The 22,346-nt window shown below is 40.4% G+C and overlaps 1 protein-coding gene across 1 annotated transcript in view; it reads right to left on the minus strand.

Moving 5' to 3' along the window:
* The window catches only part of RELN (reelin), a 530,360-nt gene that overhangs the window by 87,096 nt on the left and 420,918 nt on the right, over nucleotides 1–22,346 (minus strand). Inside the window, exons 28-31 of the mRNA XM_045864852.3 lie at nucleotides 17,944–18,176; nucleotides 6,143–6,300; nucleotides 4,659–4,866; nucleotides 3,403–3,479 (exon numbers count right to left, since the gene is read on the minus strand). Of these exons, the coding sequence (XP_045720808.1) occupies nucleotides 3,403–3,479; nucleotides 4,659–4,866; nucleotides 6,143–6,300; nucleotides 17,944–18,176 (676 nt within the window). The remainder of the gene's footprint in view (nucleotides 1–3,402; nucleotides 3,480–4,658; nucleotides 4,867–6,142; nucleotides 6,301–17,943; nucleotides 18,177–22,346) is intronic.

A 22,346-nucleotide genomic window follows, 5' to 3' on the forward strand; every position in this document is an offset into this window, starting at 1 on the left:
TGTCTGCAACCTTATGTAAGATCCTGAGCCAGAACCACCCAGCTAAGCTGCTCCTGAATTCCTGACTCACAGAAACTAGAAGATAACTGATGTTTGTGGTGCTAAACAGCTCAGTTTCGGAGTAATTTGTTATGCACCATACCGTCACAGTCCTGCTGAATCAGAATCTGCCTTTTAAGCTTCCTAGAGGATTCAGATGTACATGAGAAGAACCACTCAAGTGGTCCATATTCCATTTGGTTTCTGCTTGCAGCCCTTCTCCTCATTAGCTTTTTTAGGAGTGACACAACCAGGTCTGCAGAGATTAGGACCCAAGCCCGAAGGACAATAACAGAGGGCCTTCCAGAAGTAGGAAACAATGGAGGAATGCAAGAAAGGGAAACAGCAGTATCTCTATTTTATATAAATTGCTGAGCCCCATTAGCTGTGTCATCTGACACATTGCACATCTGAAAAAAACAAAGCCATTTTAGCTCATCTCCCGAGTGTTTCGGGCATCACATTTTTCTTTTTAAATTACAACCCCATCTGTGTTCTGCCCACTCTTATTGAAAATAGCCTAATTTTGATTTTAATTCCAAATATGTAAATTAATGCTTCAGCTTGAGTAAGTAAAAAAATCTGTACTTTCATCAACTGGAAGAAATTGGTTCAAGGATTTAGGCAGATTTACATTTTAACAACCAGTTTTCAATAAAAGACTGAGAAATGCCTGTGGGATGTGAATTACATGGCTAGCAAGGAGTTCAAGAAAATGGCTCAAGAGTAGTTGAGAGAAAGTTGCTTGTTCCTAAATGGGTCCTCAGGGAATTTGCCTGGCAGGGCAGGCAACAGCATTTGTAGTCAGAGGTTAAGTGTCGAGCAGAACTTCATCTCTATGACAGGTGGATGCTTCCCAGTCTACTCTGGTCAGTTTTTTTTAAAGCTCATATCCACAGATCTGTAATTTTCAGAAGAGTCACTTACACAGTTGCTACACTGTTCCAACCACCAAGTATTTTATAGTAATTTTATTACAACGGTTAAATGTTAAAATGCTCTACCTCTCCAACCAGAAAAGATCTTCAGGACAGGACCCTGTCTTCTCCTGTACACCTCTGCATGGGCAAACACGTGTTCTATAAATACTTATGTGTTTTGAACTACTTATTCTTTCTGTAGGACGATCTTGTAAAAATTTAAGTCAGATTATGTTGCTGCCTGGGCTCAAAGCCTTCAGTTAGTGCCCATGACCCATGGACTCAGACCCCATTTCCCTACCGTGGCTAGCAAGGCCCTGTATTCCTGGGCTCCTGCCCCTCATTCTCGATGAGTCCCAAGCCACACTAGCCTTCCTTCAGTTCTCCAACATCACAGTTCTTTGCCACTTTGTGGCCTCTGCTGCTTCTGACTGGAAAACTCTCCCTGAGCTCATCATGTTGCTGGCTCCTCTCCATCGTTTAGGTTTTTTTTTTTTTTTTTAAGATTTTATTTATTTATTTGACAGAGAGAAAACACATACGGGGGGAGGGGCAGAGGGAGAAGGAGAAGCAGACTCCCTGCGGAGCAGGGAGCCCGATGCGGGGCTCGATCCCAGGACTCTGGGATTATGACCTGAGCTGAAGACAGACACTCAATGACCAAGCCACCCAGGTGCCCCAATCCTTTAGATTTCAATTTAAATGTTACTTCCTCAGTGAGCGCCCCTCTCAGACCACTTTACCTAAATCAAATCTCTCAGTCAACAGATGTCCACCTCACCAGCTTCTTTATTTCTTCCTAGTTGTCAATCTGACATCTCGCTTATTTGTGTGTTTTCCTCTCACTAGGAGGGAAGTACCCTTCGGGGCAGGGATTTTGTATGCTGTGGTAGGAGGGCCACTCTGATTCTTCTTCCCCTTCTGGACCGTGGTGGTTTGGACTTCTCATCTCCTTTGCCACACTCTCTCTTTCCCTCTGCCACATGGTGGGCAACATCCAGAATCTACCCAGCAGCTGCTTCACTCTCCTGGGTGCTGGAAGGAGGACCTCGGATGAGCCTCGATGAAAATGTAGCACAAAGGAGAAACTTCTTCTGGTTTAACCCACTGAGATTTAGAGGGCTGTTTGTGACAGCAGCATAACCTAGCTCAATATGACTGATGAATCAGACGTTTGGGGATACGGTATCTACAGCCTAGAACATGTGTGGCTTACAGCAGACTCTTGAATAGACATTTGTTGAAGACATTAGGGAACGCAAAATGGTCTGTAAAAGTTTCTAGACCACTGCTTCAGTAAATCGATGATCTGGATGATTACTAGACTAAGAGTACTGAGATACCCAGAAAAAGTCCCGAAAGCTTTCAGTCAGTGACAATATGGCCGAGGACATACAGGATCGGTCATTAGAACTATCAGTAGCTCTACTGACTACCAGGCAGGGTTTAACATGTCATACAGTCATGCCTGAGATAATAACAAACTCAGAAGCTACACAACTCGTCACGTGCCATTCATGAGATCAAGGTTTGGAGGAGGACCCATCTGAGAAGCCCATGGGTTTTTTGCTAGGAAAACTCCCATTCAGGGTTCCTTAGGGCATCCCCTATCTGCAGAGCTCCCGGAGGCCACTTATATATGCTATAAGCCTTCTGCATTTCTTTCAGAACTGAATCACTGAGGCAGAAGATGGTATGGAAGCCTAGAGAAAGCAGAGCTCTGGGCAAAGAGAGAAGCAGGATATGCGTGGTTAAAGCATCCATTCTGGAATGAGCATCAGTGGCTTGAATCCCTGCTCATCTACTTACTGACTGCATGATCTGGGGTAAGTTACTTGACCTACCTGTGCCTCGGTTTCTACATCTGTGAAATAGGACTAATAATACCTATGACAAAGAAGTATGATGAAGATTAAATGAATTAACAGATAGAACACTTGGAACAGTGCCTTGCATATAATAGGTGCTTAGTAAAAGTTAAGGTTTATCATTGCCAAGAACTGTTCCTTCTACCAAAGGATGCTAGTACCCCCAGAACATTTATGGGCAGGAAATAGAGTCTGATCTGCATTCAGTAATGCCCTTGCAAACAAGCTTCTAGTACCACACTAAATGTAAAAGGCTCTGCTATTTTTTCCTCCCTCTTGAAAGTTATAAAGGGATAGCATTCCTTAAAATAAATATACTCTGACCATAAACAAATACACTCAGATCAAAACAAATATACTCTGACACGATCCATAAGCTTTCCAGGCATAAGGATCTAGATGAGGAACCTAAAAGATCATGGCTCTCTGCAGCTAATCATTTAATGATGGAGAAGAGAAGAGAAGAAATGATTCAGGGTAGCATCTCAGTTTGCAAAATCCTGGCAAACTCTGGGAAGGAAAAGGAGTAATTTGCCCACAGTAACTACAATTTCTAAGGAAATACAATAGCTTACCTTCATTTCTTGCTCTTGGTTTGATGCAGGTAATCCCTGAAGTTTTGCTCCCAATTTGTATATAAAACTGAACAAGTCTGGGGGGGGGGGGCGGGACACAAACTTCAGTTTACTTACAAATAGGTAAGTTCAGAAGAAATTTAACCTTTTGCGTTTTGACACATTAAAAAAAAAGCTTCTGTAATTCCAAAATATTACTTTTAAACACAAAGGGCATATGAAAAGTAGAAACTATATAGATTATATAGCAAGCTAATTGTGTAACCATTTTATAAATGGTTACTTAATAACCATTAATTTTATACAGTAATAATGACTTAAACAAAAGGAAACAGTTGAACTCTACTTTAATGTGATGTCTGATGTAATTTAGTGTAATCACTGAAATGCTCATTCCTTAAATCGAGATAATACTATTCTTGGAAATTCAGGATGAGGAAATATTTAACATCAAGAAGCTGAATGCTACATTAGTTTAGGGCCACATAATTACCTATATTACTGATTTAGACTCAGACGGTTTAATTTTTCACCGCTGACACTCAGTGTGATATAAATTAGGCCTCAGTCCACAGTAACCAACAGAGGGGGCCTATGTGACAGGTGCACCTCTGTGAGAACTCAGAAGGAAGGGGAAAGAGATCGAAGGCAGGAAAAAACGTGACACAGAACCCCAGATTTTAGTGAGGACAAGGTCTAGAAGTTCCAAATAGTTCTTCAGTTTCCTTTCTTCCGATTCTCAAATAATTTAACTGATAATAAGACAAAAAGTAGTTTTATTTTAAGCGTGCTATTTCATTTAAGCAGTTATTTATTTTACCAGTAGGTGTCAGTGTAGGTATTTTAAATTTCTGGAGCAGTTTTTAATAAGCAAATACAAATAAATGTCAATCAATGGAACACATCATTTTCGGACACAGAATTTAAAGTTGAAAAAAAATATCTTCATTTCACCTGGCATATATAAACGTAATACCAAACACTGTAGTAACATAGAACTTTAGAAAACCAAGCTGACATACCTTAGACACACAGACTTTAGTGATGTCTGTAGGCTGATTAACAAATTGCGCTTTGAATTTTGCAGAAACTATTTTATTATGGCCTTAAAGTTATGCTTCATTTTTACATATCAGAATCTATGTAGAGAAGCCTTTTTATGTAAATCTTCAATAACAGCACAGAGAGTTTCAGGTAAGACCACAAAGCATGGTAAATACTATGTTCTCAGAGAAGTGTACCAATAAACTCTGTACCTGATATTCCTGGTGTCCAGAGGGATGGTCCTCGCTTCCCTTTTCCCGGGGCCATTGAAGTAGAGAGATTTGCCATCATTCAGCGTTCCACATCCGGTTCCAACCTGGCCCCCGGTTATCTTGTACCACAGAGGGCTGAGCTTCCCCTCAAACCTATCGAACATCTCACTGTGATTAGGGACATTAGATACACAGGTTCCTTGTGCGGCTTCCGAGAAAAGAAATACATAGGGGAGAGAGGCTTTGTTGAAATCATTATACATTAGAAGGCACATTGAGAGCATGGGCTAAGGAAGCATTTCCACAGGGCTTAGGGGCATGAAACCCATGGAAATCGGTATCCCACAACTGTCTGTCAGAAATGCGGCCACTTCTACCATCATCAAAAACATGATTCCACTTCTATCATTTTTTACTCATTTGTAGAGAGACTCTGGGAACCACACATGTCCATGGTTCTTGCTACCAAGAGGATGTGGGCAAACTGAAAAATAGATTTTGTCCACCATAAAATTTGCTCCTTTGTTGTCCTTCTATCAGAGGATCAATAAGGAGAGCTAATCCCAGATTTAAAAAAAAAAACACCCCTGAAACCATGAATGGCAGGACTCTCCACAGAAGGCCTGCAACGACATATGTTTGTCTTTGGTCACGCTCCAGATGAAGGGCAGAGCGCTGAATCTCTGGGAAGCATCCTTTTGAAGTTGCCTCTAGGAAAGACCCTAACAAAGATTTTGAAACTTATAACATTTTCTTCAATTTTACTCTTTAATCTCAGCTCCCTTTTTATTTTTGCTTGTAACAATAGTCAAGTGTAACTGTGGTCAGAAAATATTTCTCTTGTAAAGTTCTCTTTTGGCAGTCTTGGGTTTATCATTTCAGACACTGACTTTTACTTTGCATGTACAAAATTACATTTCTTATAAAAAGCAATGTGAAGAGCCCAAAGAGCCCCTTGCAGCCAAGTGGTCAAGGAAGAGCTTAGGTTTGAGTTTTAGAGACTGACTTGCCAGAGTCTGAAGTGTAGCTTCAGCGACTCCTAGCTGCGTGCCCTTGGGAGAGTTACTAAGTCTCTCTGTGTCTCAGTTTCCTCAAATATGAACAAGACAATAACATTATGTCCTATGGCACAGGGTTTTTGTTAGAATTCGGTGAGATGATATAAAAAGCACTTACTATATGGTGCTTGGCATAGAGTAGAGCTGAAAGCAATGTTAACTACTATCACTATTACTAATAAATAAATCTCCTTTAGGGAGTGAAATTGATGTTACTGTGTTTTGTTTTGTTTTGTTTTTCCGTAGGCAGCTCAAACTACAAAAGATCTTTTAGCACCTCAAGTGCCTGGGTGGCAAATTCCTACAACTAGGACTTAAGGAAGAATCACCTCAGAATCTATTTCCTTGTAAGAAGTAACATGAAAGACAGTAGCTAGAGATGAGTATTTTGCAAACAAACCATCAGACACGTGTCTGCAGCCTTACCAGTGTACCCCAGGTCACAGAAACACACCCCGGAGACACAGTCCCCGTGGCCACTGCAGTAACTGGGACAAGGCTCAGATATGTACACTCCATCCAGACCAAAGGGAGGCACGTTTTTCTGTGAGCTGCTTTCCTGAATCCATCGGAATCTGGTTTTACTGTTGGGGAAAAACAACACACGTGTTTCTTATCCCAATACTTCGTACAAAAGCCCTGAAACATAGAAGGGTTCAGAAAAATTCAAGAAAGGTTTCATGTTTATTTGAAAGTCATGGCCACTTGACTGGACATTTAACCTTCATAATAAAGTGTCTCTCTCAGAGCTTTCTGGAAAGTTGTTTATTTCCTCTTCAGCCTAAATGTTTCAATACCAGGAGGATATCAGATACAGAAGATTTTTGATGGTCAGACACATATTGTAGGTTTTTACTTGTATATTTTCCATCTCATAAGTTTTAAAACTGTATAGTCCTTCTTTTAAAAAATTTTTTATTTTATTTATTTATTTGAGAGAGAGAGCAAGTGAAAGAGAGAGAGAGAGAGACAGAGAGAGCATGAGCATGGGGAGGGGCGGAGGGAGAGAGAGAAACAAACTCCCTGCTAAGCACGGAGCCCGACGCGGGGCTGGATCCCAGGACCCCAGGATCATGACCTGAGCTGAAGGCAGACGCTTAACTGAGCCACCCAGGCGCCCCCCATCTAATAAGCTTTTAATAATAAAAACCAGAAAGGCATTCCTTTCACTTGATTAATATTTCACCCTTTCATCACACTGATCTTATGGGCATTTTCAGAAGAGGCTACTTAGGAATTTTTGAGACCATCAGATAGACCGTTTTTTGTTAGGACACATAAGGGGACTCTGGCTATTTGCCACTGACATGATCCTGGCAGGAAAGAGTTAAGTTTATACTGACAGCACTCCTCCCACCTGTTGCCTTCCTCTGCACCTCTCAGCTTCAAATCCCTAAGACTGCGCATTCTATGAGCTCTTAGCAACCAGCTGGGCTGCCAACAAATACTGGTGACTGCCAATGAACAAAAGAAGGACCTGGTCCCAGTGCTTCAAAACCTTGGAATCCCAGTGGGCTGGGCTGCTGCCTGGTGCTTCTTCCCCCACAACAAGTCTTGCGGCTGCCAGACTAACACTGGTTCCAGTTGCTCTCCAGTCTTTGCAATCCTCTCAGCACATCTCTTTCTTCTCAAATATATGGAAACCTGTGCCCCTCTATAATGTCACACCAGGAAAACACCTCTTCCTTCTCAGTTCTACCGACATCAAGGAAGGAAGATGGATTAGGTTATCTGGAGTCCAATTAATTTCGCTGCCGGTATTTATAGACTTTTGAGTGAATCCAGTTTCTTCGTAAACAAGGGTAAAGAATCTTAAAGATTAATGAAGATTGTCAGACATAACTATTGACAAAGTCAGTTCCTTCTCCTATCCATTATTGTGCAAATAACATGGCAGTGTCAGAACGCATTTCTTGATAGCTCTTCAAATAGCTTTGATTATTTGGCAACACAGAACCATAAACCTGGATTTATTGTCTTCATTATTTTAAGTTGCCTACTCCTGGCAAATCTGCGAAATGTGACCACAATGTGTTTAAGTGTTCAGAGACTAATCACCCATTAATGTAAGTCTTAGCACACATTCGTCAGTGTGTTAAGAGGAAGGTGAACACATCTTTTATTTCCTTTAAAGCTAATTCAAAATATACTGGTTTTATTTCTTAAGGCAAAAGACAATTGAAATAAGATTAGAAAAACATAAAAGCAAAAAGAAAGAAAGAGAAAAAAAAAAATACAGTGGTTGTGCCATGAACCTTGGGAAAATTCCTCCCATTGGGGTCGGAAAGTTATTTAGGTTGTGAAGATGTTTTTCCTCTCAAAGGAAGGAAATGGAATTGATGATCAGCAGCTTTTGCCAATTGCTGCTTTTAAGGAAAATGCTAAGGCCTCTGTGCCCCTCCCAAAAAATAGGAGTATCTTTTGATAAAAAAGGAAAACATGCCAATTCTCTGATACAAGTCCTCTTGGATTAGAAGTCATTCTTGTCTCTTCTTTTTGTGCTTCTATAATACAGAGAAACATGGATCTACAACTTCTGCCCCATGGAAAGTAAAGAAAGAGGTAGGAACAACTTTCCTCTACCCCAAATTCTCCCATATGGGCCAGATGAGGGCATCTCCATCAACTGCCCTACTTCATGAAAGAGGGAGGCTCAGGTTGAGGCCCAGAAGCATTCAGAAGGTAGAAGAATCTCACCTTTAAGTAGAATTCTAGAAGCTTTGGTAATTTGATAGTGGAAGAAGAGGAAATGAAACCCTTTGACCCATCTGTTTCTTGGGGTCACTGTAATTTTCATAACAATGAAAGAATCAGGGTCTGGTCTGGCCAGACAGAGGAGGCACCCCCAAGTCTAAGTCTTCCATAGACCCAAGAAGCAGAGTTCACTGTTAGATATTTGAGAACGTGAAAGACCTCAGGAGCTGAGCACAAAGGAATCCATTTTTAAATAAAGAAACAAAACAAAACAAAATGACAAATTATTGGTTAATAGGGTGAGTCCAGGACATGATGAATCATAGCTAAGAGTCCTAACTGGGAGCCCATGTTTCAAAGTAAAAGGGTAAGAGATTGTACCTCTTTTCCTTCTTTTAATCTCTGCTAGGTGGTTTTTAGTTGGTAGGTGCAAATCAAAAAAAGAAAGTTTTCACTTTTCATGACATAAGCAAGTTTTGCTTCATTTAAATTTTTCCCAGTTGTGTCTGGTTCCTGATACCTACTGCTGCCCTCTCCTACTCTCCCTTGCACAGTTTTGGAATTGAGCACAAATACTTTAGAAACCTCAGGGTTGCTGGAATAAGAGGAAGAACTAGTAAGAAATTCACTAAAAAACTGTAGTCATGGAGAGACCATCAGAAGAAGTAGGCCAAAGTGAGGTGGGTGCTTTATTTCTTCCCTGCAGAAACAGGTGGTTTCTGATGGTTAAAAGTTATCTTGCCTCTTTCTTCAAATGTCTTCTAATGCTTTGCCTAAGAGCTATTTTTATAATAGGATGCTTTTCATCAAACTGTTTCTGAATCTTTGCATGAAAACCTCTTTTTATACCAGCAAAAATCCACTATGCCTGGGATCCCAAATGCTCCTTATTTAAACACCAATGTTACAAGATACCCAGCATACAGAGAATGTCTTGATTTAGCACCATGAATTCATCACTCTCTCTACATTAGGATATTTGCTGCTCACTATTGGAATGGCTTTGTCAACTGAAGACTGGATAACTTTTATCCTTGGGCTAGTTCTTCTCTGGGTACTGATACTCCGCATAGGAATACTATGGTGGAACGATGGAGAAGGCTAATCAAAGACAAGCAAAGTATTATGCTGTCCACTTACAGAATGAACCTCCAATTGAATCTAGCTGCAGGAACCAGAATGAGCCTGTTATCCATTCTTGTGTGCAGAACCAGGCCTCAAGTGTATCTTACTTTTATTTACTCTTCTTAAACATGAAATAACTTGTAATTTTTAAGCTATAGCAACAGCAACAACAAAAAAAACAAAAGGAAGTAGGTCAGGGCGCCTGGGTGGCTCAGTTGGTTAAGCGACTGCCTTCAGCTCAGGTCATGATCCTGGAGTCCCGGGATCGGGTCCCACATCGGGCTCCCTGCTCACCGGGGGTCTGCTTCTCCCTCTGACCCTCTTCCCTCTCGTGCTCTCTGTCTCTCATTCTCTCTCTCTCAAATAAATGGATAGAATCTTTAAAAAAAAAAAAAAAAAAAGGAAGTAGGCCAAAGTTAAGCTAATAAGCATGTCTAGATTCCATATAGTTTATCTTTTTTAAAGTGGAAGAGATATAGTTTTGAAATTATTAATGCTATTAATGTGTGTGTGCACACGTGTGCATGTGCTATCTTTGCCTTTTCAGGGAGATACAGCAGAATGCAGAAGAATGATTTTTTGCTAATAGCACTGAATTTATTTTGGAAAACATATTTTAAAAAGGGAGGTATCTTCACTGTAGGTAATCTACCTACTGTTGGTCCTTATTCTTCATTCAACATCCCTTCATTCAATCGGCATTTACCAAGCATCTCCAGCATGCCAGGCATAGTGCTAGGGCTAGGCATATGATGGGAAGCAAAACCCAACACGGTTCCTCCCATCACGTAGCTCACAGTCAAGTGAGGAAACACATTGGTCAAACCCTGAATGAAGAAATGTAAATGTGCAACCCTGCTTACTACTGTGATTGAGAAGGACATAATGCTAGAAGAACATCTTTGACCTGATAGTCAGGAAGGTCCAGGAAGGATTGGAGGAGTTGATGATTGGGTAAAAGAGACAGAGTTTAATTTTACATAATTTTACTAGAAATAAACCACAGTGTGGCTTGACCATTCAAATCACTGAACAAAACTTCCCCTTTGTCTTGCTTTCTCACATGAGGAAAAAGTAGAAGATAAGACTCTATCTCTGACTCCTTTCCTGATTACTTTTGTTCACAGGATGCCTGAGTGACCAGGAGAATGGGCTTCTTCTATACCTTCCACTTCCATCACCACATTTGAGAGAGCTGTTGCACTGGCCTCTCCAACCAAGAAGATTCCTGTGCACCTGCTTGTCCCATGCAGAGGTGCACGAGTGATGGTGGCAGTGGAGGAGACACTTTGCAGAATACTAAGCAACTGTGTTTCTAGCACATGCCCCCTTCCTGTGTCCCCCCCCCCGCCCCAGGATATATCAATATTTTGCATTCTGCATAGGGAACCTAGAGCAGACTGCATGGCATGACATATTGTGTGGTCGGGATGCTGCTGAGTGTCAGGGATACACCAGCATATATCTACTGCCACGGTATCTCTCCTTTGTAGATAAGAACTAAGAGAATGAATAGGAAGACAAAATGTTCCTTTGAGAAAATCGGCTTAGAATTATTTGTGAAAGAGCAATGTTCTAGTAACGATTATAAGCATGTTGCTTCGTGGCAAAATAGCTCCCAATTTTAACAATTTTCACACTTAGGATTCTCAGCTTTCCAATACTGCATTTGGAGATAGTGGAGTTGAACATATTGCAGAAGAAACAACAACAGCTCTTAAAGTGGAAACGTATTTCCTACTCTTCAGTAGAGAGCTCTTTGTCACGAATGCCGTCAGCCAGCAAGCTGGACTCTAATGAAGACTATTTCTTCATCCAAGAACTGAGGTCCAAGACAATATTGATACATTGGGAGCTTCAAAATATTGGCTCACTTCGATGTATCAACTACCAAAACTGAACCAGGATGAAATAGAAAACCTGAACAGACCTATAACCACTAAGGAAATTGAAGCAGTCATCAAAAATCTCCCAAAAAACAAAAGCCCAGGGCCAGATGGCTTCCCAGGGGAATTCTACCAAACCTTTCAAGAAGAATTAATACCTATTCTTCTGAAACTGTTCCAAAAAATAGAAATGGAAGGAAAACTTCCAAACTCATTTTATGAGGCCAGCATTACCTTGATCCCAAAACCAGACAAAGACCCCATCAAAAAGGAGAATTACAGACCAATATCCCTGATGAACATGGATGCAAAAATTCTCACCAAAATACTAGCCAATAGGATCCAACAGTACATTAAAAGGATTATTCACCATGACCAAGTGGGATTTATCCCTGGGCTGCAAGGTTGGTTCAACATCCGCAAATCAATCAATGTGATACAATACATTAACAAAAGAAAGAACAAGAATCATATGATCCTCTCAATAGATGCAGAAAAAGCTTTTGACAAAGTACAGCATCCTTTCTTGATCAAAACTCTTCAGAGTATAGGGATCGAGGGTACATACCTCAATATCATAAAAGCCACCTATGAAAAACCTACAGTGAATATCATTCTCAATGGGGAAAAACTGAGAGCTTTCCCCCTAAGGTCAGGAACGTGGCAGGGATGTCCACTATCACCACTGCTGTTCAACATAGTATTAGAAGTCCTAGCCACAGCAATCAGACAACAAAAAGAAATCAAAGGCATCCAAATTGGCAAAGAAGAAGTCAAACTCTCACTCTTTGCAGATGATATGATACTTTATGTGGAAAACCCAAAAAACTCCACCCCAAAACTGCTAGAACTCATACAGGAATTCAGTAAAGTGGCAGGATATAAAATCAATGCACAGAAGTCAGTGGCATTCCTATACACCAACAACAAGACAGAAGAAAGAGAAATTAAGGAGTCAATCCCATTTACAATTGCACCCAAAACCATAAGATACCTAGGAATAAATCTAACCAAAGAGACAAAGGATCTGTACTCAGAAAACTATAAAATACTCATGAAAGAAATTGAGGAAGACACAAAGAAATGGAAAAACGTGCCATGCTCATGGATTGGAAGAACAAATATTGTGAAGATGTCAATGCTACCTAGAGCAATCTACACATTCAATGCAATCCCCATCAAAATACCATCCACTTTTTTCAAAGAAATGGAACAAATAATCCTAAAATTTGTATGGAACCAGAAAAGACCCCGCATAGCCAGAGGAATGTTGAAAAAGAAAAGCAAAGCCGGCGGCATCACAATTCCGGACTTCCAGCTCTATTACAAAGCTGTCATCATCAAGACAGCACGGTACTGGCACAAAAACAGACACATAGATCAATGGAACAGAAGAGAGAGCCCAGAAATGGACCCTCAACTCTATGGTCAACTCATCTTTGACAAAGCAGGAAAGAATGTCCAATGGAACAAAGACAGTCTCTTCAACAAATGGTGTTGGGAAAATTGGATAGCCACATGCAGAAGAATGAAACTGGACCATTTCCTTACACCACACACAAAAATAGACTCCAAATGGTGGAAAGACCTCAATGTGAGACAGGAGTCCATCAAAATCCTAAAGGAGAACACAGGCAGCAACCTCTTTGACCTCAGCTGAAGCAACTTCTTCCTAGACACATCGCCAAAGGCAAGGGAAGCAAGGGCAAAAATGAACTATTGGGACTTCATCAAGATAAAAAGCTTTTGCAAAGCAAAGGAAACAGTCAACAAAACCAAAAGACAACCGACAGAATGGGAGAAGATATTTGCAAATGACATATCAGATAAAGGGCTAGTATCCAAAATCTATAAAGAACTCATCAAACTCAACACCCAAAGAACAAAGAATCCAATCAAGAAATGGGCAGAAGACATGAACAGACATTTTTCCAAAGAAGACATCCAAATGGCCAACAGACACATGAAAAAGTGCTCAACATCGCTCGGCATCAGGGAAATCCAAATCAAAACCTCCATGAGAGACCACCTCACACCAGTCAGAATGGCTAAAATTAACAAGTCAGGAAACGACAGATGTTGGCGGGGATGCGGAGAAAGGGGAACCCTCCTACACTGTTGGTGGGAATGCAAGCTGGTGCAGCCACTCTGGAAAACAGTATGGAGGTTCCTCAAAAAGTTGAAAATAGAGCTACCATATGATCCAGCAATTGCACTACCGGGTATTTACCCCAAAGATACAAAAGTAGGGATCCGAGGGGGTATGTGCACCCCGATGTTTATAGCAGCAATGTTCACAATAGCCAAACTGTGGAAAGAGCCAAGATGTCCATCGACAGATGAATGGATAAAGAAGAAGTGGTATATATATACAATGGAATATTATGCAGCCATCAAAAGGAATGAGATCTTGCCATTTGCAACGACGTGGATGGAACTGGAGGGTATTATGTTGAGTGAAATAAGTCAAACAGAGAAAGACATGTATCATATGACCTCACTGATATGAGGAATTCTTAATCGCAGGAAACAAACTGAGGGTTGCTGGAGTGGGGGGTGGGGTGGGAGGGATGGGGTGACTGGGTGATAGACACTGGGGAGGGTATGTGCTCTGGTAAGCGCTGTGAATTGTGCAAGACTGTTGAATCTCAGATCTGTACCTCTGAAACAAATAATGCAATATATGTTAAGAAAAAAAAGAAGAAGAAGAAGAAGGTAGCGGGAGGGGAAGAATGAAGCGGGGGAAATCGGAGGGGTAGACGAACCATGAGAGACGATGGACTCTGAAAAACAAACAGGGTTCTAGAGGGGAGGGAGGTGGGAGGATGGGTTAGCCTGGTGGTGGGTATTGAGGAGGGCACATTCTGCAAGGAGCACTGGGTGTTGTGCACAAACAATGAATCATGGAACACTTCATCTAAAACTAATGATGTAATGTGTGGGGATTAACATAAGAATAAAAAAATAAATAAATAAGATTTAACTTAAAAAAAATATTGGCTCACTTTGTGATATTAAGGAAAACCTTCTTTTAGTTCTCATTTGTGGCTTAACCACTACTTTCATAGTCATGTCTTGTAGCTGCCCGATATTCTAGTCATTGCAGGAAATAATCCACCTGCTGCTCCCCAGCTTCATGGCATGCTGTACTATCTATTTGGAAGAGCTGTAGTTGGGTCAAAGTTTCAGAAAAGCACCGGGGGAGGAAGGCAGTGGTAACGGTGAGGACTAGAGGGCTGCACTGCTATGTGCCCAGCTTGTGATGGGCAGAAAGCAGGATGAGATGGCTATTAGGATACAAACACAGATAAATTCTCATGGCAAAGGAAAGATGCCTCAGAGGGTGAACCCTACAGAGCAGAGCTAATAACTGAGAAGAACAATAGATTAGGGAACCACTCCTAAAGAGCAGAATTTAATCAAGGCAACCTTCTTGTCCTGGACATTGCTCATGGAGGAGGGAGTCCTAATAATAAGTATCTTGCTGGCTTTTAGAATTCCTTTTGGCCAGTGGCTGCCATGTGCTTCCCATTCCCTACCCCCTTTTTTGAGTAGAAGTATCTATTGTACTTACCCTGTCAGTGTCTCACCACTGTATATTGGGTATGGATAATTGCCTGTTTAGTTCATAGGCCTCTAGATCAAGGGAAGCCATATCCAGGGAGCCACGGCCATACCCTGACCTAACAGAGATCATGAGATCAGTGACTTAGTGCCTGATGCTGTGATGGGAGGTCTAGAGAGGAGAGTGGATGCATCTGGCTGTGGGAGAGACGTGACTTGCGGGAGCTAGGACAAATTATCACAGATAGCCCCCCAATGAATCACACCTCCTTGTGTACATGTTCCTCTGTAGTCTGACTTTTCTGCACTTCCTATCCAAAAGGGGAGTCTGTTTTCCCATATTTTGAATCTAGACTGGCCTTGTGAGTTGCTTTGACCAGGAGGATGTGGCAAATAAGATAAAGTCTTGCAGCTTTTACTTCTGTTCTCTTGGAACTCTAGAACCACCAACTGTGAAAAATACTAGGCTGAAGACGACACAGAGAGAAAGGTCCTGCTGAGCCCAAACACTAACCGACCCACCGATTAAATGCAGTTAATGATGGAGCCCGGACAGCAGCAGCAGGACGACCCAGATAATCCACAAAACCACGAGAAAGTCAATCATTGTTGCTTTTGTTTGGAGAGACAAGTTTTGGAGGGACAGGTTGCATAGCAATAGATAACCGTACAAATATTATCCTAGCCCGTACTCAGTGATATAAACAAGGAGTAAGGATGATTTTTTAAAAAGTGATGTATCTGGGCGCCTGGGTGGCCCAGTCGGTTAAGCATCCAACTCTTGGTTTCGCCTCAGGTCATGATCTCAGGGTCGTGATCTCAGGGTCGTGACATGTAGCCCCGAGTCAGGCTCAGCACTCAGCGGGGAGTCTGTTTGGGATTCTCTCTCTCCCTCTCCCTCTGTTCCTCCCCCTGCTTGAGTGCTCTCTCTCTCTAAAATAAACAAATAAATAAAATCTTAAAAATAAAAAAAGAAATGCATCTATGCATCCCTGATTACTTTTTCCTTCTACTGGTTAAGAGATGATAAGATCTGGAATGGCTGCCTTGGATCCAGAGATGAAAGTGTTGTGCTCATCACGGCAGAACCACCCTGTTAGCTCTGAACTGCTCACCTCTGGGCTGTGATAGGAGAAAGAATTTCTATCTTGTTTAAGCCTTGTTAAACATTTGTATTTGTTTCTCTGTTACAGCAGCTGGGCCTGTTCTACCTAAAGCACAGTGCAAGTCAAATTCTTAAATTTCACCAAAGAAGGCCAACCCATCAACTTTGCCACCATACATCAAATCATCTGAGTCTCTCTTTAAGATACTACAAAGAACACTGGCATATAAAGACAAAAAATTACTTACAGGTGGACTTAGATCCACTGACTGACAAACTCTTTCTTGGAATAATTGGTATTTAAAGACTATGCTTCAAAGTTTAGTAGATTAACCCAGAAACTTATACAGCCTTGGATAAACAAGTTCTCTCCCTATCTGGGAAGTCTGTATACCAAAGTGTGGGGTGTAATTTTTGAGAGATGCACACCTAAGTAATGAGGGAGGCAGAGAACATAACCAGCTTATCTAGCTAGATGATGCACAGTAAGTTCAGTGATCAATTCGGCGAAAGATGTCACATCCAGAATGGTCTCCAAGAACTTTATGAATAAACCACTCCTCTAGATTGCTAAGCTTTTACCACTGTATCAGTCAGAATGAGATCAGTTACTCCTCAGTGACAAACAATCCCCAATCTCAGTGGCTTAACCCAACAAAAGTTTTAATTCTTGCTTATGGAAGTATGTCCAGTGTAGGTGGGCAAAGAAATCTGCTTGTTGTAGACAGTCAGGGACCCAGACTGATGTAAACTACGTCTCCAAACATGCTTTCAAAAGCAGAGAACATGGCAAGATGCACACGGGCTCTTAAAAATCACACATTTCATTTCCATTCACATTTTATTAGGCCATGTCAAACTTTAAAATGTGTGAGGAAAATATAAATCCTACTATATTCTAGGAAGGAAGCAAGCTGGAAATACTGCTGAATGGCACTATGAATATTCCAAGTGTATGTTAAATCACGACCAGAAAGCTGTATGAGTAGATTTATATCATCTAGGCTTTGCAGAAATGCCTTGACTTAGTCACAATTTAATGCTACAATCTGGGATTCAATTAAGAAGTGTCCACTTGAAGAATGTTTCTTTATCTTTCATAAAATGATAGAGTTAAACCTACTGATCTCTGTGTTATCACCTTACCTGGCATAAGGATATCTATGCATGCTATACATTTATTCTAGAATACTGAGCAAGGAAAAAAATTGTATCTTTTTCTTAAAAATCAGAATGCATTTTTTTCTTTTTACCCAAACATGAGAACTAAATGACCCTGCATTTTCTCCCTTTGTCCTAGGCTGCTAGAAAACAGAGTTAAATTTATTTCCTTATTAATGAAACTAATTCACTTTAAGTTTCTTTTATCCATTTATCTCATTTCTCTGTCAAATGATTTTTAATCTTTCTATTATTTTAATAGTCATTTAAAGGGATCTTTTATATTACAAGATATCTCAAATTGTCCACACAGGGAGGCATTAAATTATCCAAAATCTCTATAAAGTGAAAGTCAGATATAATAATGACTTGTGACTCTTAGCCTTTAACATCTTTTGTTCACTGCCGTACTCCCAGTGCCCAGAACGGTGCTCAATAAATACTTGTTTAGTGGATGAATAAATGAGTAAGTCTGTTTGCCAAGCACGCAGGGGTGTATATGCATGTGCGCCTATGCACACATTCCTACTTTGGGAATTCTGCCCCAGGGCTCTTTTCCTCAAGAGTCATTTTGTGACTACATATAGCTAGACTATATGAATTCTTGTAGGTCACCGGAATGATGATACTGAGATAAATATATGCTCCCAAGAAATAACGCCTATGGCACGTAATAAGAACGGTCACTTTACCTGGATGCAAGAGACCTTGGAATGACAATGGTGATTCTTGTCCATTCCTCAAAGTCCCCCGTGTGATACATGGTGGGCTCACTTAGTTCCCTGGAGTTGCCTTCACATCCTTTGCCTGCAGAAGCTGGGTAACAGCCTTCTTTCACCAGAAACCAGGACATACCCGCATCATGAGAGTACTGAAGAAGAACTGGGGCAGCACTGCTGAACTGATTGGCACACCCTATGTTTAGCTGTCAAAAGGAAAGACAGGATTATCCAAGGTTTTGGTTCCAAGTTATCACTTAACACATTAGGTCCTACAGCAGCCAGGGTTCTTGCTACTGAGTCTGCCTTATACTGACAACAATAAGACTTTCAGCTCAATTCCAACAAAGACCCTTCCACAGGTTCTAGAAATCTTTAGGTGAACAACAGGTGCTTTTTAAGAAAAGCTGGGCCAGTCGCCATTTTGTGGATTTCTTGGGATTATAGGAGGGAAATGGGAAGCAAGGTATCTGTGATGTTGGAGCCAGGGATAAAAATCCAAGAAGCCAAGAAATGGCTTTCTTCTCTCATTCCAGGCATATAAACAGAGGGAAGCAGAAGATGAAGAGCTATCCTCTTCAGAACAAGAAGGTTACCTGAAGAGAGGGCTACCCTCCCTGTTTTCCATGGAATAAGCATCTTTATTTTCTTGCCAAAACTCAGTAAGAAATCATTGCCAACTTAGATCAAAGAGCTAAGTCTTTGCCACTGCATCAAATAAACAAAATAATCTAGAAATAAAACAATTATTGTTCTGGGTATCCATGTAGTGGAATGTCATCATAGAATTAACAACATGAAAAAAATTTGGGGGAAAAAAAAAAAAAGAAAAACAACTTAAATCTCAATGGCCTAGCACAAGTGTTTTTATTTTTTCTGTTTTCTCCTCTAAATTTTAGAAAGAAGTGCATATTTTGGCCATATAGTTGAAGTTATCACACTTCTAGAACTTTCCTTCTACTTTCTATTTAACCTATTATTTTATTATTATATGTGGCATTGCAAAGAATGTATATTTTTTTCTTCAGTTGATCTCTTATCACCAGATAAATTTCTAGTAGTAGTATTACTAAGTCAAAACACAGAAACACTTAAAACTTTTTATTTATATGTGTTCGTTTTTAATCAACTGGGTTCAAATGAATCAGTTTTACCACAGCTTTGAATATTATTCAAGTTTAAAAGTGTCTTTCTAAATTGGTAAATGTATAAATGATTTTATTACTGTTTTAGTTGACATTTTTTGGTAATTATAAATGTCAAGCTCTTTTCCTTATATTTATTTAATTATATGCTATCTTATATGGATGACCTATTCATATCTTATTTCATTTGTTGGTGGGAGCCACCACAGAATTTTATTGTATAAGACTACAGATAAGAACAGTCAAATTTTATAGAAAAGAAACACTGAAGTTAAGCACTCAGAGGAACATGATCATGACCACAGAATAAAGAATGAAGGAAAGGTAGGGCCGTAGGCAAATAATATTGGCCCAGAGCTCAAGAGGTCAACCAGTTCATCCTTGTGACTACTGGTAGCTTGATCCAGTCTTTCAAAAGAAGATTCTATATTTTCCTTATTCCCATACTCACAGCTAGAAAGCATCTCTCAGAAGGATTTGTAATTGGGCTTGTAGAAATTTTATTGTGATACATTTATCCAAGTTTATATAGTTCAATGTCAACAATAATAAGCAAAGACTTGACAATTTCTGATGCATGATTAAACTCTTCTAACACAAATCCTTTTATTTTTTAAAAATTTTTAAAGATTTTATTTATTTGACAGAGAGATGCATAGCAAGAGGGGGAACACAAGCAGGGGGAGTGGGAGAGGGAGAAGCAGGCTCCCCACCGAGCAGGGAGCCCAATGTGGGGCTGGATCCCAGGACTCTGGGATCATGATCTGAACCGAAGGCAGACGCTTAACGTCTGAGCCACCCAGGTGCCCTGACAAATTCCTTTTATTACGCATAACTAAGCATAGCCTTTGGTGAGTGTACGGTGACAGTAATTACAATAGCCACACACAGTTAGCTTTTCATCGTAGACCTCTTCTGACTGCCGTTGTTTCTAAAGTAGGCAAGTCTTGAGAACCTTCAGTTCTCGACAAGTCTGTGCCTTTTTTAATTGACCATTTAGCCTGCCTCTTAACTGTCAGTGCTTTCTAGTATTCAATTCTCGGCTTTCTTATCTTTTTAGTCTATACATGCTCCCAAATCTCATTCACAATCATCATTTCAAATCCCTTCTGTATCTGTAACTCCCAGACCGGGCCCCTCTCCAGCTCTCTGGAAATGTCCAGAACTGATTCCTGCCATTTCCCCTTCAGCAGTCCCCAGGCACCCCTCGTTCCGCAGGTCCAAGTCTGCTCTCATCATCCGCCACCCTCACACAAATCCTCCTCTGACTATATGTCCAGTTTCAGTGACTGGAGCCAGAATGGAGTCATTCTCAACTCCATTCTATCATCCAACAGGTCATCAGAACCTGTTGACTATGCCCCTTTAACATCTCTGAGATCCATCTCCTTATTTTTATAATCCCACAAAATGCCTTAATCTGGCCTCCTCATTTCTTCTTTTGATGACTGCTCTAGCATCCTTTCTTCGCTCAGAGTATATTCCACAATCAGAGCACTTCTCTCCTTTCTGCTACCTGTCTCTCCGTTCTGTCTCTTTGTGCTCTAATTGCAATAGCGTCCTTGTGATTTCCTGAACTTTTCCAAGCACACTCTGGATTCAAAGCCTTTGTACTTTTTGTGCCCTGTGCCTGGAATGTGCTTTCCCAGACAGCTACATGACTCACTCTCTTAATTTTTATAGGTCTCAGCTTAAAAGTCATTTTATTAGTGAGGGAACCTGACAACCCTTTATAAAATAATAACTACCCTGCACCACACTTGCTATTCCTATTTATTTCCATAGCCTACAACAGAGCCTGGTGCATAGTAAAGGCTTTATAAATTTTTGTTGAATAAATGAATAAATGTACTTGTTGATTACAGTTTCTCCTCTTGTTAAGTCAACACCCATACTGCTGCCAGAATGATCTCTCTAAAACAGGTCTGATTCTTGCACTTAATGGATTAAAAATCTTCCACGACTCATTGCTCTTGGGTTACTGTCCAAGTGGCTTAGTGTATCATATAAAACCAATTAGGATCAACTTTCTCTCTTACCTCTATGGCACATACTCTAAGCTCCTGAAAGTTTCCAAATTGTCGATTCTCATTTGCACTTTCATGTATTTTCATATATTTGCATATTCTGTTCCCTCTAACTGGAATTGTTCCCCCCTCCATTGTTCATCTGGCTAAATGTGTATTTCTGGAGACTTTCCATTTCAATTTATCCTTCCTTCCTTTCTTCCATCCATCCATCCATCCATCCATCCATCCATCCATCCATCCAACCATCCAACTAACAGTTGTTTTTGGAGCACCTGCCAGGCCCTATGCCAGGTACTCTCATAGCATCCAGAGCCTATTTCTACTACAACACTCCTGTGATAATGACTGTTCTCTTTTCTGGCTCACTTGCTAGTTTCTGAGCTCCTTGAGGGCTAGGGCCATATTTTTCATGTCTATATTCCTAGCAACTAGTGTTTGACAAATGGCACGCAGTTGCAAAAAAACGTACCAGCACTGTGTACAAATGACACCAAGTTCTTGTCACAGATTCCAAATATACATTAATCATCAATTCCCAAGTGACCCATAACACATATCTACTATCAACTAATGGTCACAATCAAAAGTTTTCTGCTGATGTGATTTGAGAATTGAGATTCTCAACGCATTGTGCATTCTTACTGGTTAAGTACTTGGAACATTTAATAATGTTTGCTTGACTTAGATTTTTTAAACATCAGAATATCATCTTGCAGATTTTAACACCTACACTACCATGATTTTGTGACTAATTAAATCAAAAAGGTGTCAGGTGAGAAACAGCATAGTATTCCAGCCAACGTATTTGCTATTGCTGTTATTCTGTTACCATTTTAAGGCAGTACCAACAAATTAATACTGAGTCATATACTGCTATTAACGTTTTTTTCATGGTAGTTTAGCGTCAGACTCTAAACAGAGAAGGATAACATTTCACTGATCATTTTATTTATGACTAACATTCCTTATTTACGGACCTGTGGAAATTATATTTGAAGAGCTGCCTATAAACATCTGATCTCTTTAATAATTCCATCTGTAAATTATTTACCATCTCCATCCTGCCATTATATAAGGACCATGTAGTTGTGCTAGCTCATTAAAACTGCATTACTTTCGACCCCAGAATTCACCAATGGGATTTTATTATAAACAAAATGAAATTTTGATTAGGCTTCTGAAAAAAGAGCTTGTCAAAGTA

Source organism: Mirounga angustirostris, unplaced genomic scaffold (assembly GCF_029215605.1).
Source record: "Mirounga angustirostris isolate CCGP_5_RB_7025 unplaced genomic scaffold, mMirAng1.0.hap1 SCAF_12, whole genome shotgun sequence".
NCBI lineage: Eukaryota > Metazoa > Chordata > Mammalia > Carnivora > Phocidae > Mirounga > Mirounga angustirostris.